The sequence below is a fragment of the Sorex fumeus genome, unplaced genomic scaffold, assembly GCF_029834395.1.
Source record: "Sorex fumeus unplaced genomic scaffold, SorFum_2.1 ptg000003l, whole genome shotgun sequence".
NCBI classification, from domain to species: Eukaryota; Metazoa; Chordata; class Mammalia; order Eulipotyphla; family Soricidae; genus Sorex; species Sorex fumeus.
In genome coordinates this window covers 34,790,071-34,804,991 of record NW_026606060.1, presented here as the reverse complement: position 1 = coordinate 34,804,991, position 14,921 = coordinate 34,790,071, and the positions used below count along the sequence as shown (strand labels likewise).

The window sequence follows — 14,921 nt, the reverse complement described above, 5'->3', positions numbered from 1 at the left end:
GGTTCCCAGTGCCGATTCCGACACTGTGAAGAGGCCCTTGGCAGTGACACTGTGTGCTCATTATGGAGAGAGGGAAAATGTTTAGATCTACTTTGCAGATTTAGACACATGGAAATGCAGGTAGAATTACTCAGTAACATCATATCTGTTAAAAGGGATAAGTAATGAGTAATATGAACTTTACTCTTATAACCCAGTGAAAAAATGGCTCTTTCTTCAACTAGTTAATTTTAGGTATTTTGCACTTTGCTCAGTTTAAACTTTTATAAAGATGGAGGCCTACCATTTGAGAAATATTCACTGCATCTTTTAAATGTCAAGGTTTAGAATAACATCAAAGGCCAGGAAACACATAGTCCTGAATCAGTAACAATAATCATTAGCTTTATTTGTAATATTGTATTTTTTTGTAGTACACGGTATTAATTTTTAATATGAATGAATATCTGATCATTACATTTTCCTCACTTCTTCTGTCTAGCAAAACTGCAGCATTTCATGCTTCTGGGAAACTCAACCTCTTGGTTGTGTAAAGATCAGTTGTATCTTTTATCACAGCAAACCTCGAAATATCAATGGATTATTTTTGCCACCAAGTAACAGTGAGTATAAATTTTAAAAATGATACAGATATATGCATATGTGTGATATATGTACATATATAATGTAAATTTTATATATATAATCTGGTTTTGAAATAGCAGTAGAATGAACATTAAATCAAGTTTGGGAAGTTGAGTTATGTGGTTTAATAGATGATAATTGGGCTGGGATTGTGGCTAAAGTGATAGATAGTCTGGTATTTCAGAGGCCATGAGATAGATCCTAGTACCATTGGTTGTGTCCGTGGTTACCTGCCTTAACCACAGCACTGCTGCGAATGACTGGTTCCTTAGCATTTCCCAGTGCCCTACAAATGAATACTACTGAGATATATATTTTAAATTTCAGGGAGTGTCTAGGATGATTTTATCAGGAGGTGAGATGAAGCTTAATACATACTGTCAGATACTTTACAAGATTGAAGTGAGCAGTTGTTCTTGAGTTGTAAACATTTTTAGTCAACGTGTATGTAAAAGTATATTTTATTCATCTGCACTTGCCACTGAAGTCAAGGAATGGGTTGTGAATTTGTAGATGAGAGCTAGGATGTGTTTTAGATTTCAAACTTCTGCATCCAGAACAACTAAGTTATGTGTTTTTTCCTAACACTTTGGTAGTGAAGGAGATATAATCTCATGGCTGGAGAAATAGACACTAGGTAGGCACTTGCTTTGAATGCATCTGATCCATAGACTACATATGGTTTTGACGCTTTTCCAGGAGTAATCCCTTAGCACAGAGCCAGGAATAAGCCCTGAGCCAGTCAGATGTGACTTCACACACACACACACACACACACACACACACACACACACACACACAATACCATTATTGTAAAAACCATAGTACAATTCAGTCTATATACAATTTTTCTTTTGTTGAGTCACTGTGAGATAGTTACAAAGCTTTCATGTTTGAGTTGCAGTCATACAATAATCAAACACCCATCCATCTACCAGTGCACATTCTCCACCACCAATGTCCCCAGTATACTCCCCCTTTCCAACCCTACCCCTGCCTCTATGGCAGACGGGTTTCCCCATACTCTCAACTTTTGGGCATTATGGTTTGCAATACAGATACTGAGTGGCATGATACTACAATATTATGACATGGTAAAGTTTGAACTTGGCTTTGCAGAAGGAGGTACAGAAGACTCCATGCTCTAGATGGAGTGAATGGGAAGATGCTTAATTAGGAAGTTGGAAGTATTAGCTTTCCTTGGTACTGTAGATACTCCACTTTCAGTATCCAGCCATTGTTTAATATATCATGATGGAATAGTTTGAGAAGTGAATTTATGAGATATTAATTCTTTGTATTTGAAAATGTGACTTTGTCTTTCACAAATGGATGACTAAAAGTTCCCATTACTCTTATGGAAAATACTCATTTCATCATAAATACGATGTCTTAATGTTTTGGTGCCTCATCAGCCTGCAAATGTGATAAGCATGAGAATCACAGCATGTTTCTTAGTCAGCGTGTTTGCAGTGTCTGGATCACAGAGATGCTAGTAAAATTGGACAGATGTTTGGGGAAATGGATAGATGAACTACTGCAAAGTAACCCACCAGTATGAAAATTATTCCCTATCTAAATGACATTCATGAGGAATGTTATGCAAAATTCTTTATGTCCAGTTAATAGTTTGCTTCCTAATTATTGATGGATGAAATAACTTTAGCTCTTTGAGGATTATAGAAAATAAGATGGCATCATGGTGCAAAGCATAGATAAAATGACAGTGTAATTGATAAGTCGTCCCCCAATTATATGATATGTCCTGACCTAAATTCAAGGTGGTTATTTTTATAGTTTTCTCTCTATTAGACATAGAAACTAGAGTGGAAGTTGAGGCAAAAATAATCTCTCAGGGACAGAGAGCTAGTACAGCAAAGAAAGCTCTTACTTTGACACAGCTGACCTGAGTTCAGTCGAGGGACAGTGTGTGCATATTGTCCTCTAGAGCAATATTACTAGAGCACCCTGATTACAGAGCCAGGAGAAAGCACTGAGAACCACTGGGTGTGACTCCCAAAAGCAAACAAACAAAAATCCGCCCCCCCCTCCAAAAAAATCCTAAAGATAGAACCTCTATCTTCTCTAGAACTTTTTGTTTCCTCAACAGTTATCAAGACAGATCCTTGACTCTTGGCATATCAGCTCTTACTGTCAGTGTCACTGTCCTCCCATTGTTCATTAATTTGCTCGAGCGGGCCCAGTAACATTATGAGATTTGTTACTGTGCTTGGCATATCGAATACATAACAGGTAGCTTGCCAGGCTTTGCTGTGCAGGCGAGATACTCTTGGTAGCTTGCCGGGCTATCCGAGAGGGGGGGAGGAATCAAACTCGTGTCGGCCATGTCAGCCGCATGCAAGGCAAAAGCCCTACCTGCTGTGCTATCATTTCAGCCCCTCACCTCTTACAAAAGGGTCAAACTAGATCTGTAGGGGCAGAGAGTTTAACTGGTTGAGTGCATGCTTTAATGAGAGAAGCCTGGTATTGATCCTCAGCACTGCATTGCTACTTCAGCTTTCATCCAGGCATGTCCCCAGCACTGCCAGTGTAGCCTAGAAACAAAACAAGACAAAAGAGAACTAGAGCTACATATTGAATGGCTGCATTGGCTGTTGATATCACACTTCTTAAACCTTCTTTTGTCTCTCTGCCAGGGTTACCCATCTTTTCTTTCCACATAGACTCATTGTACTTATTTCACAGTTTCTAATTTATCAAAACAAACTCAGTTCTCCCTCTATCCCTTTGTGTCAGTTTGTTATAGACAATACATGACAATTGTGTGTTTTTCCTTTACCAGAGTAGAGAATCACAAGGAAATAAAACAGCATCGCTGGGCAGATAGATAAACTTTCTACCATATGCAGAACATTCTGATACCAGATGCAGCAATTCTTAGTAACATAATTTAGATATCCTACGATTCATTTCTGACACCAACTAGAATCAGTGTAGACTGTATAGGGGAGGACTCCATCTCAGGAGATTCCCTGCCACTTCACATGTCATTTAACTTCTAACTTGACTACAACTCAGGAGTTTCTATGACATCCCTCTTTAGGTTTGCTCATGGCTAAAATAACTCATAATTCAGTAAAATGTGTGTTTATGGTTACCCACTCATTATATGAGACTATCCTAAAGCTAGAAATGAAATGTTAGATGAAGAGATACACAAGGTGAAGTTGGAAAGGTTTCTGAACACAGGAGCTTTAGTTCTTATGGACTTGGAGGATGCCAGCTTCCTGATTGTGGAGGATGTGTAGACATACCTGGAAGCTCTGTAATTCTCAGACTATGGGGATTGTTTGTCACGCAGCAGACATAATTGCTTTTCACTGTCCCAGAATACAGAGGGCAGAAAGTTGCAAGTTTTCTAATTCTCAACAGATTTCCATCTTGATATCTACCAATATGTACAGACATATCTGTACATGTCTCTTTACCACTCTTACCAAAGATGAGTTATTGATCTCCAGTGGTCTGCCTTTCGTGTGTTAAGTGGATCACACCCGCTCTGTCTCTTCAAACACTGAGCAACTCCTTGGTACTGTAGATACTCCACTTTCAGTATCCAGCCATTGTTTAATATATCATGATGGAATAGTTTGAGAAGTGAACTTATGAGTGTCTCCTAGCACCATTGCAGCCTGGAAATTCCACATGAGCACTAAATGATCTGTCCCAGGAAACTGGGCTGAGTTTCACAGGAAGTGACCCCCAGGACCCCTGAGAACTCTTTGGGAGTCCCTGCTCCGTCATGTGCCCTTACTAAAGTCTACTTTTAAGTATTTTCAATGGAAGTATCTTTGCTTTGTAACATTATGTTGACGTTACAGTAGAAAGAGGAGCCCAGGGTAGAAGTGGGTACTGTAATGGAGATTGCTACCATTGCTCCTTCCTGGCCTTCTGTTTTATTTCCAGTGAAGTGCTGAGAAGGTTGGCACAGGTACAAGAGCTCATGATTTCTGGTCTGCCCTTGTCATCCTTACTAAGGCATCCATCATGCTGATCTGATATCCTCTTGAACTCTGCAGAGTTTGTCTCTAGGTCTCGAACAAATCCTTGGGAAGCTATGGTTGTCAGTCTTTTCATAGGAAGGGTTAAAGCCAGTTTGACCATGACTCAACTTTATCTGTATTTCAGAAAGATTTTTCAGGAGTAGACAAAGACAGAGAAAACTTCCACCTAAGTAATATGAAAGGTAGGAGAGAGCCCCATAAAGTGAAGAGTGCTCCAGAAAAGGAGTTAGAAATATGAGAGGCTATAGAATAGAGTCCCCTCTTTACTTTGAGAATTATATTGGGCTTTTATATTGTTTTTATTGATTCTATTAGTACTTTTCCATACCTCCTTTTCTTAGAAATCACTATAAAGAGTGCAGTGTGAGGGGGACACAATGTTTTGGTGGTTTTCATTCATTCTTCTCAAGTCCTTTCCTTCTCTCGAATCATCTCTCTAGTTTTGCCAGTTTTTGGACCAGACCTGGTGGTGCTCAGGATTTACTCCTGGTTCTGTGCTCAAGGATCACCCCTGCAATGTTTAGGAGACCATATTAGGTGCTGGGAATTGAACTAGGGGTGGCTGCATGCAAATTGAGTGCCTTAATCCTTGTACTGCCTCTTAAAGGGAGCTGCTTCAGGTGTGGGCTGAGGAATTTGTGCATGCAATTGAGACTGGGATATAATAATTCCTTTTCAGCTCATATCTTGGTTTGATGGGATTCACTGCCCCTACCTGACTGCCTAACTTTAAGTACATATACTGGTGTATATGATTGAAAATCAGCATTTATGTCCCCCCATAGCCCTTTCTCTTTCAGTGAGTGCATGAGAGTGATCAATTTGGGGTAGATTATGATCATTTTGATAGAAAACTATATCACTTTGCATACAACTTTGTATAATTCTGTCTTTCACATTAAAATCAGACATTTAAATGTGCAACTTGTGAAAAATGTCTGTGCCTTTCATGGAGTAATTGAAATCCATGATGTGGTTTATATTAAGTGGGAGGGTTGGAGCCACAGAACTGCTATCTAATTCTCCAGCTGTGCTGTTCCAAAACAGGAGCTTGCCAAAAGCAATTTTCCATTAGTTGATTTTTCCCATTGTATGTTATCTTTAAGCAATAAGAGCAATTATCAGGAGTCTTAGCATTTTTTGTGTGTGTCTGAGAACAGAAAGAGAAAGTATTTTGCAATTTAAAAATTAACCTGTTAGTGAATTCAACCAGGCCTTGGATTCTTTTCAGAAACTTCATTTAAATATTAGTAAGCAAGACATTTTTAAATAAAAGGTCTAAATCCCTCAGTTGTCATCTCCAAAAAGGCAAGTAGCTTTAAAAGCAAATTGCTGCTATATCTAATGATCGTGCTAATATAATATAATTGATATTTGTTATAATTTTAAGAACATTATGCATTTCAGGGTACATTTTGTGTACTTTTTTGGTATACTTAAGGAGGGTGTTTATTATTTCTTTCATGGTTTACTTTAGTGATTTAATATATTCAGCAAACTTCCCTTAAAAAACTTCTCAGATTTATCTTGAGGAACAGATTTTTCAAAACATAGTTGAAACATTAAAACAACTACTTATCTCCTTGGGTAATTGTCAACTTATTCTCTAATGAACAATTGATGGGATAATTTCATTTTTACTTATTCTGAGTCAGTGTCATAGAGATAGATGCCTTCTACAATTAACTATTTGATTACTTTAACCATGGATCAGTTCACTTTGGAAACATAAACATAAACATATGTGTATTTTCTATTCCAAGTTTTTATCTAATCAATGATTTTAAAATAGTTCAATAAACATTTTGAGGTTAATATTTGAGTTGGGAACAGACTAAATTTATAAATCTGTATGTACATAGGACAATTATTTTGGTTCTACAAGAAAAGTTTGCTCAGTTCAGTTTTTTTCTTCATTAGTGGATGGTGCTAGGGATTAAGTTACTGCCATACTCCACCTAATGGTTACCCCTGAAACTGATTGTGTTTCAATAGGAAAATCTTCATATTGACTAGATACTATCTCAAATTCTGTTAGGAAAAAAAAACTTCTAAAGATAAAAAATACATAAATGGCAGGCACTCAAATATTGGTTCTCCAGACCTACCATTTGTCATTTTTTCTATTAACTACTCAATCATGTCTTAAGGACTGTATAAATTTTAATCAGGACTTTAAAAAATATAGTCATAAGAAATGCCAGTTTTCTGGCTTTAAAATAATCTCTTAAACTGTTTTCTATGTTGTAGCACTATGCTGAGCACTTAGTGTGCCTAATTTTATTCATCAAAGAAACTGCATAATGCATAATCAACATCTTCATATTATATAGGAGAAAACTGAGGTCTAATGAGGAAGAGGCTAAGTATTTCAGGCATGGCATAAGTACATGTATCTTATGAATGACAATACCTGAATTTACACAAAGTTCTACTTCAAAACTGCCTCACAAAGAATTCAGATTTAGCATTCCAAATATACTGCAGAGGGTGTAGAAAGAGACAGTATGTAAGATGCTTGCCTTATACACAACTAACAGAGTTTGGAACTTGGCACCCAGTCTGATTCCTGTGTAGTTTTCTGAATCCACCAAAAGTGATTCCTGAATGCAGTCAGGGGTACACATTGAGCACAGATGAGTATGGCTCAAATGCCCCCATCCCTGCCAAAAGTTAAATATGCTGCATCCTTTTAGTTATTTGAATATATCCCCCTTTGAAACCTAATCTGACTTCCTTGTGAGAAGCTAGTAATCTCCTGCCCTATCCCAGGTGCTTTCTTCACTATTATGTCTTTTACAGTTCACAAAACAGCCCAGTTTCCCCTTGAAGTATATAATGGAAGCTTCTATCATATCTGACCTGAACTTCCATTAAATATGATTTTTTTCTTTTTTCCCCTTTCTCAATTTATTTTCTTATTAATTTCAAACCACACCTTAGAGTAATGTATTCTCGTTCATCACCTGAAACCTGAAATTTCAAGGAACCCAGTCTAGTGTTTGTCTAATCCAGAAAGTTCTCAAATCAAACTCTCCATTAGAATTACCTAGATCCTAAAGAACAAACAATAATAACCATCAATAAAAAAGCATGAAAGAATCCAGGTTACAATCAAGAACAGCTATTAAATGGAAGTACTGGAGCCCAGAGGCAGTGTTACCCCCCCCCCCCAACTTCTTTATTACATTTAAACTACAGAAAAGTTGAAACAGTAACTTACTGCTATTTATCAATATGCACTTAATTTATTTCAGTTATTTATCAATATACACTTTATTTTTTTATTTTCTCTATTACCCTCCATATATGCATATATTGTAAAAAAAATGATCACAGTTTTCAATTTGGTTATTTGTTGCAAACAGACTTACACTTAACCCCTAAATACTTTATATGGAATATTTGGAAAAGGCAAGTCTATTGAAATAGAAAGTGCATCAGTGTTTGTCAGGCTAGGGATGTTGGGAAGACATGAGAAATAACAACTAATGGTAATAGATTTCTTTCCTGGGGTCTGGGGGTCATCAAATGTCTTACAAATGATCTTGGTGGGGGCCAGAGAGAGGATAGTGGGTTAGGTGTTTGCCTTGCATGCAGCCAACCAGGGTTCAAACTCTGGCATTCCATATGGTTCCCTGAACCTGACAGGAGTAGATCCTTGAGTGTAAAGCCAGAAGTAAGCGTTCAGTAACTCCAGGTATGCCCCCCAAACAAACAACAGGTGATCTTTGTAATATGCTAAAGCTCATTGAATTGCACAGAAATGGATGAGTTACATGGTGTGCAAACTTTATCTTAGCTTTTTAAAAATGTGATTAGAACATTTGTTGTGTTGAATGGCTGATGCTTTTCTTTGCAACTAATGACAAATCTTGAGAACATGTTGAGAATAGCTAACAAATTTTACTTTTAGTCTTTTGTTGCCCTTTTCTTTTTCCATAGCTTCTTTCTAGTATTGTACTTTTAGTGATAGTATGAGACTTTCTCTCATGAGTGATATATTATTTAGCAATAGTAGTAGAAGAAGCAAAATATTTAGTAGTAATGTGAATTATTTAAAGTATTGAATAATGTATCCAATGTTCTATGATACTATTTAAGTAAGAAAGTTTTAATATGAACCCACAACTTCACTTTTCTATTATTTTATGTTACAACTGCAACAAATTACCACCAGTCCAGAGACTTCAACAACTGAGTTTATTAATCTTAAAGTTATTTAAGTTATAAGTTTGATTCAAGCCAGATCTCCCTATATTAAAATAGGGAACTGCCATTAGGGTTTACTTCTTTAAAAGAGTGGGAAACAAGTTCCATTGCTTCCTCAAGATTCTAGAGATTGCCTGTATTCTTTGGTTCATGATCTCTGTCTTTAGTGTGCCATTGGGTCTCTGAAACTGATTCCGTTTTCACACATTTTTCCCCCGATTCTCTTCCTCTAATCTTGTTTCCATTTAAAAAGTTTCTTATTTACCCAGAGATAGTCTTCCAATTTTTAAGATTATTCATTTTGTTCTTAAATTTATCTGCTGTCTCAATTCCTCTTTCATATCTAACAGTATATATACACAGGTTTTGAGGACTCAGACATCAACATCTTTTAAAGATCATGAGCTTTTCTGCTCTACCATATTATGGTTTTTGTCCTAGTAGAAATATGTACAATCAAGATAACAGATAATTCTATAGGTGAATTCTCAGTAGTTGATCTAGGAATTCTTTTGGGTCTATGTGCAATAGTAAATTTTGACTGAATTGAAGGTAGGCCTTTTTATGTAAATGGAAAAAAGAAAATATTGAACTTCAGCCCTGTTTTCAGGAAACTCCATTTTAGGGAAAACATAGATGTGGAATAAAGAGACCAGGAATCAAAGTAATTGATTTCAAATTATTGACATGCCAACCTCCTTTCCCCCCTTCCCTGAAATACTTCACTTCTCATGTCTCAATAATTTAAGGTTGTAGTTCACAAACTTGGCTGATATCACAATTAACTGAGACATTTACAAGACTGATCTAATGTAGAATTGCTGAAAAAAATTATTCAGCAAGAGACCCAACAGACCTTATAATTTGACCTTATAATCAGCCAGACTTGTTAACTATTGGTTAGAAAACAAGGGGAAATGAATTTTCATTCAGAGGATATATTTTTAACTTTTTTTGCTATTTGATTATTAGTTTTGTAGGTTACCTAGAGAACTTTACCTAGAGCTTTGACAAATCTGTCCAAATTTATCCAATAGACGAATAGAATCTTTGGGTGATGTTCTCTTTTGGACATATGTATTCTGACATTCTAATTTTTACCTAATGAGTTTACCTTTATTTGTCACAATGCGGTTAGTTATTATTTTGCCAGAAAATGAATGCAGTAATACAATAATGCTTACAATTACTTTGCATTTACAACAAAAGTGTGAATTCCATATCACATTGTATATTTATTATTATTATCTTAAGTATATGGGTTAATATATTTTTCCACAATTTATAGAAAAGTATTGATATTTTCTAAACATTATTTTAATAACTTTCCCATAAATAAGAGGACTTACCATTCAATAAAATACTCAGAATTTTGGAGGGCAAAGTTTGTTCATTGAACATGCAGATTATGTCTGTCTTGAAAGATTTAAATATTCCATTTCTTTCTAGATATCACATTACAGAAAGAAACTCAGGAGGGCATTCCACCCCTGACACAGAGTCAGGAACCCCTGAAACCTCAGGAGACTATATCGCGACCCATTCATCATCCATTAGTTTTAAAAACTAATTTTGAGGAAGAAGAGGAAGGAGATGATGGACAAAATGGTTAGTAATAATGTTCTCAGATATACAATGCATGCCCTAAAGCCTCATGGTATTCTTCAACATATTTGTTTGAATATTAAAGGTTTGCAATATATAATGAAGAAAAGAATTTGGTGAAAAATAATCATTATTATATCAATGAAATTATATTAAATACAATCATACTTATGATAATTAATAATTGTAGCATTTGATAATTTATTAAAGCATTATTATATAATCATTATTTATTAAATAATTATTTGTTATTACATTTTATGCTCCCTTCTGGGAGAAGCAGATGTGAGTTCTGGAGGGTGGCCAATGAGGAGATTATCTGGTGCTGGCAGGGAGTGTCTTATGGGCGTGACCCATGGGTTGCCAGAGACTGGGGGAAACAGGCAGAGTATTTCTGCTCCCGGGTCCTATTGAGCCCAGAGTCCAAGGTCACAAAGTTCCACATTACATGGTTCCGTGGGACTTCGGAAGAGACTCTGAATCAAATCCATAAATGGCTTGGCACGTTCAATCTGGCTCGAGAAACTATGAAAGATCTTGGGAAGGTCCAGAATCTGTTCCATCTTAGTGGGGGATAGCTTCTAGGATTCCATCTCCCGGCATGCTAAAAAATCCTATTTTCCCACTTACTTTCTAGAGTGGGGGTACACTGAACACAATTCTTACCTTTAGTTGGTAGTTCGGACCTGCAATAGGGACACCAGCTGTAAAAAATATAATGCATGCATGGAAAGATGTGGTGTATTGTGTGTTTGCGGCCTCTTTGGGCAGGTCTCTTTTGACGCCTGTGTTCAGTGCTCTGGAGCCGTTGTGTATAAACTGGATCAGGATGGCTGTTATCAATGGGCTGGCCAAAGAAGGAATGAAGGCCAGGCTGGTCGGTATCAATTGCAGTTTATTCCAATCTCCTCTCTATTCTCCTCTAATTCCCCTCCTGCTTCTCTCTCAAGCCCCCTTGCCTGCTTCTTGCTCCAACAACTCCCTGACTCTTTTTCTGCCGCTGACTCTGACCCCCGATTCTCACTCTCCTGCTTCTCGCTCTCTGATTCTCACTCTGAAAAACTATAAACAGGATTGTAACTCAGGGTTTTGCATCCCAGTTGAACCTATTTCTCCTCTATAATGACAACCTGGTGGTACCAATAAATGTGCAATTATGAAAATTATGTACAAATATGCAAATAAATGTGCAAATATGCATACAAATAAACACTTGTTGTTTTTCCTTCAAATTTTCTTTCCTGCGGGCTGCAAGGTCCCATAGTTTATATGCTCAGGAACATATACAGCAATGTACCTATCTTTTTGTTTGCCATAAGTCCACATCTGCTATACCTATGTTGATCTTCAAACAAATAAATAAAATCTAAATATCTGAGTGATTTTTTTCAGCTTTTTATCTCAAGACACAATGTGTTAGTCACTTTTTTGCTTTGCAATTTTTTTTCATCAAATCACCATGAGATAGACATTATAAAACTGTTCATGAATGAATTTCAGAGCTTGACAATCTTTTCATACTAGAAATATAAAGGTAAATGGTAAAGGCCCTCCCGTTGTTCATCGATTTGCTCGAGAGAAACTTTTGCAAGTGTGTTAAATTGCTGTCACTGTCACTGTCCTCCCATTGTTCATCGATTCACTTGAGCGAGCCCAGTAACATCTTCATTGTGACAATTGTTACTGTTTGGCATATAGAATACGTCACGGGTAGCTTGCCAGGCTTTGCCATGCGGGCGAGATACTCTCGGTAGCTTGCCAGGATCTCTCTGAGAGGGGCAGAGGAATTGAACTCGGTTCAGCCATGTTGGCTGCTTACAAGGCAAACACCCTACCGCTGTGCTATCGCTCCAGACCATTAAATTACTAATTAAAAAAATTTAAATAATCCATAGAGAGAACAATGGGGTTTTTATTTGTTTTTCTTTGATTTTCAGATTTTTTGGCTTTGGAACAACTTGATTTACAAACAGTATATCCTATAGATGCTTTATGGACAAAGACTCCTGAAGAAATTGAAGAAAAAAGAGCAATAAAGGAAATGTGTTATAAATCTGGTAAGAGATCAAACATCTGTGGACTTTCTGATCTGATGGAATATATACTAACTGTTATTTTTCTTGGGAAATTAGGTGAATACTATAGATTTCATACTCCTCTGGATGTTTCATCATCAAAAAGCATAACATCTACATCAGAAAAAGAGTCAGAAAAGCCCCTGGATAATGGCAGTGAATTGCAAGAAGGTAAGGAATGACAGAAAAGGCAACAGCGTTCCCAGTAATATATGAGAGACTTTACATCTTAGTTTACAATAGATGTAAACTATTCAGTAAGATGGAACCTAGACTTAAATAATATATCAGAATTGAGAGTAAGAAAGAGTACTTTTATTGAATCACTTTAAATTCAATATGAAAAGCTGCAGTTAATGTATTATACTTTCCTAGAGGAGCCACAAATTTAGTGGACTTAGTAAACATAGGGTGTCACTATTATGCCTCCAGCAATAATTTGATAGACAATTAGCTTTTATCATTTTATTTGCCTATGAAACTAAGTCTCCTATGAAATGGGTGTATTTTTTCTTTTCAGTAGAAATAAAAAACACCTAATACTAGAAGGACAATAGAGAAAGCACAGAATTTATGACAAAATTACATTTACTCATTGAATGAATAGGTGCTTTCTGTGTAGCCGAAAAGTTCCGTGGCAAAGGAGATAAATCATTCAAATTCTGTGCCATTCTTGGCCTTGTGCTTTGGTGAATTTCAGTTTTGCTGTTGGTGAAAGCAAGAAACGGAGAGCATTTTCAGGAAATCAGAAACTCAGAGAAAAATCACAATTTGTAGCATTTTCTTCACCCTATAATTAAAAGACCAAAAATTTATGTAGAGATATTTGAGTATTCCCTTCTCCTTCCATTCTAAAATACGGGAAATTATCTAGGATCAAGATGAGTATATAGAATATAACATATAGGATAGAGTAAAATGCTTGTTTTTAAGTACATTCATGACGAACTATTTGCACACTTGGCAGTAGGTGGCAGCACGATGCCATCAGATGGTAATTTTTATTAAATGATATTTCTCTCTTTTTCCACAAGTAATTACTATACTTTTGCTTTCAATTAAACTTACTGTCTATATTTTCTGTAGAAGTTTTATTTTAGTCATAGTATTTTTTTTTCTTTTTCTTTTTTCCCTTTTTTTATTTATTGAATCACTGTGGGAAAGGTTACAAAGCTTTCAGGTCTATGTCTCAGCCATGCAAACATCAAACACATTTCCCTCTACCAACACTCATCCTTTACCATGAAGAACCCCAGTCATAGTATTTTTATATCATGATCTATTTGGATATTTTTAAAGTAGCTTTAAATTTATTGATAAACTTGATTCCTTTATATTTTCTTCACATGTTTATGTTTTCTTTATATATATATTTTTATATTTTTTCATTACGTTAATGTATTATTCTGTAATTGATTTGAATTTTGTTAATTAAAATTCACCCCCATTAAATTCCCCCATTTAATTCCCCCATTTCTGTGTCACTAAGATTTCTGAATACTTTTCTCATACATCATAGGGTTTTAGCACCTTTGGAATATGTTTTGCCTTTTGGTTCTAGTTAATCAGTTATGTTTTTAGGACAACATCATATATGTGGGTAAAGAGGGATCAATCTACTTGGAATTTTCTTGAATCCAGGCACCTGAATTTCTAGTGAATAAAGGGGAAACCACAGCTACCTATATTATCTTCTAAAATTGCAGGGTTTAATGTTTGGTCATTGAACCCAACTCTGGGAGCTGTATGAAATTCTCCCTTGTTATGAACTCCCCTGAAATCATGAAAAGTTGGGTATTCCTGAAGTTTTAGCCCTCCTGCTTACTCTGAAATTTTCACTGCTGTGGCATTCCACTTTGCAGTGCTATTTCTGCAGTTATAATTTCCCTCTCCCAGGTCAGTTGTATTGCAGATTTTGGCCACTCACTTTAAAAATACAGGTGCATAGCTTCAAGTGTCCTCTGTGATAAGCACTTATCTGTGGCAAGAAATATTTGGTTTCTGTTTTACTTTAAGGGTAGTTTTTTTTTCCTGATGCAGTTTATTCTGCTGTTTCATCTGGGTCATTGTCAACAAAAGTTTAATTTGAAAACGCTATTTTCTAGGTAATGATAGACTCATATTTTCTACTCTCTGTTTTTAGTGAATTGATATAAAAACAAATTTAAAATTCATTTTATGAAATGCACTTTAAATAAGAATATACTATATATTCACAGTAGTGTTAGAAGTTTAAATTGTCATTCGCTTAACTGCCCAAAAATAATGCTTTTTTATTAGTTACAAAATTTGCTGAAAATATATATTTGTATTACTCACAGCATAAATCTTCAATGTACAATTTTATATTAACTTACAGAGTTTTTAGTCATCATGAATT

General features: G+C 35.9%; 1 protein-coding gene across 2 annotated transcripts in view; it reads left to right on the top strand.

Annotated features, from left to right (window-relative positions):
* CUNH12orf50 (chromosome unknown C12orf50 homolog) overlaps window positions 1-14,921 on the top strand; it is a 33,302-nt gene continuing 18,381 nt past the window's right edge. Inside the window, exons 1-5 of one of the 2 annotated variants that reach the window (XM_056118769.1) lie at window positions 1-120; window positions 482-602; window positions 10,311-10,469; window positions 12,452-12,523; window positions 12,599-12,712. In XM_056118769.1, coding sequence (XP_055974744.1) covers window positions 109-120; window positions 482-602; window positions 10,311-10,469; window positions 12,452-12,523; window positions 12,599-12,712 — 478 coding nt within the window. In that variant the 5' untranslated portion in view covers window positions 1-108. The remainder of the gene's footprint in view (window positions 121-481; window positions 603-10,310; window positions 10,470-12,451; window positions 12,524-12,598; window positions 12,713-14,921) is intronic. The other variant, XM_056118772.1, reaches the window with a different exon arrangement.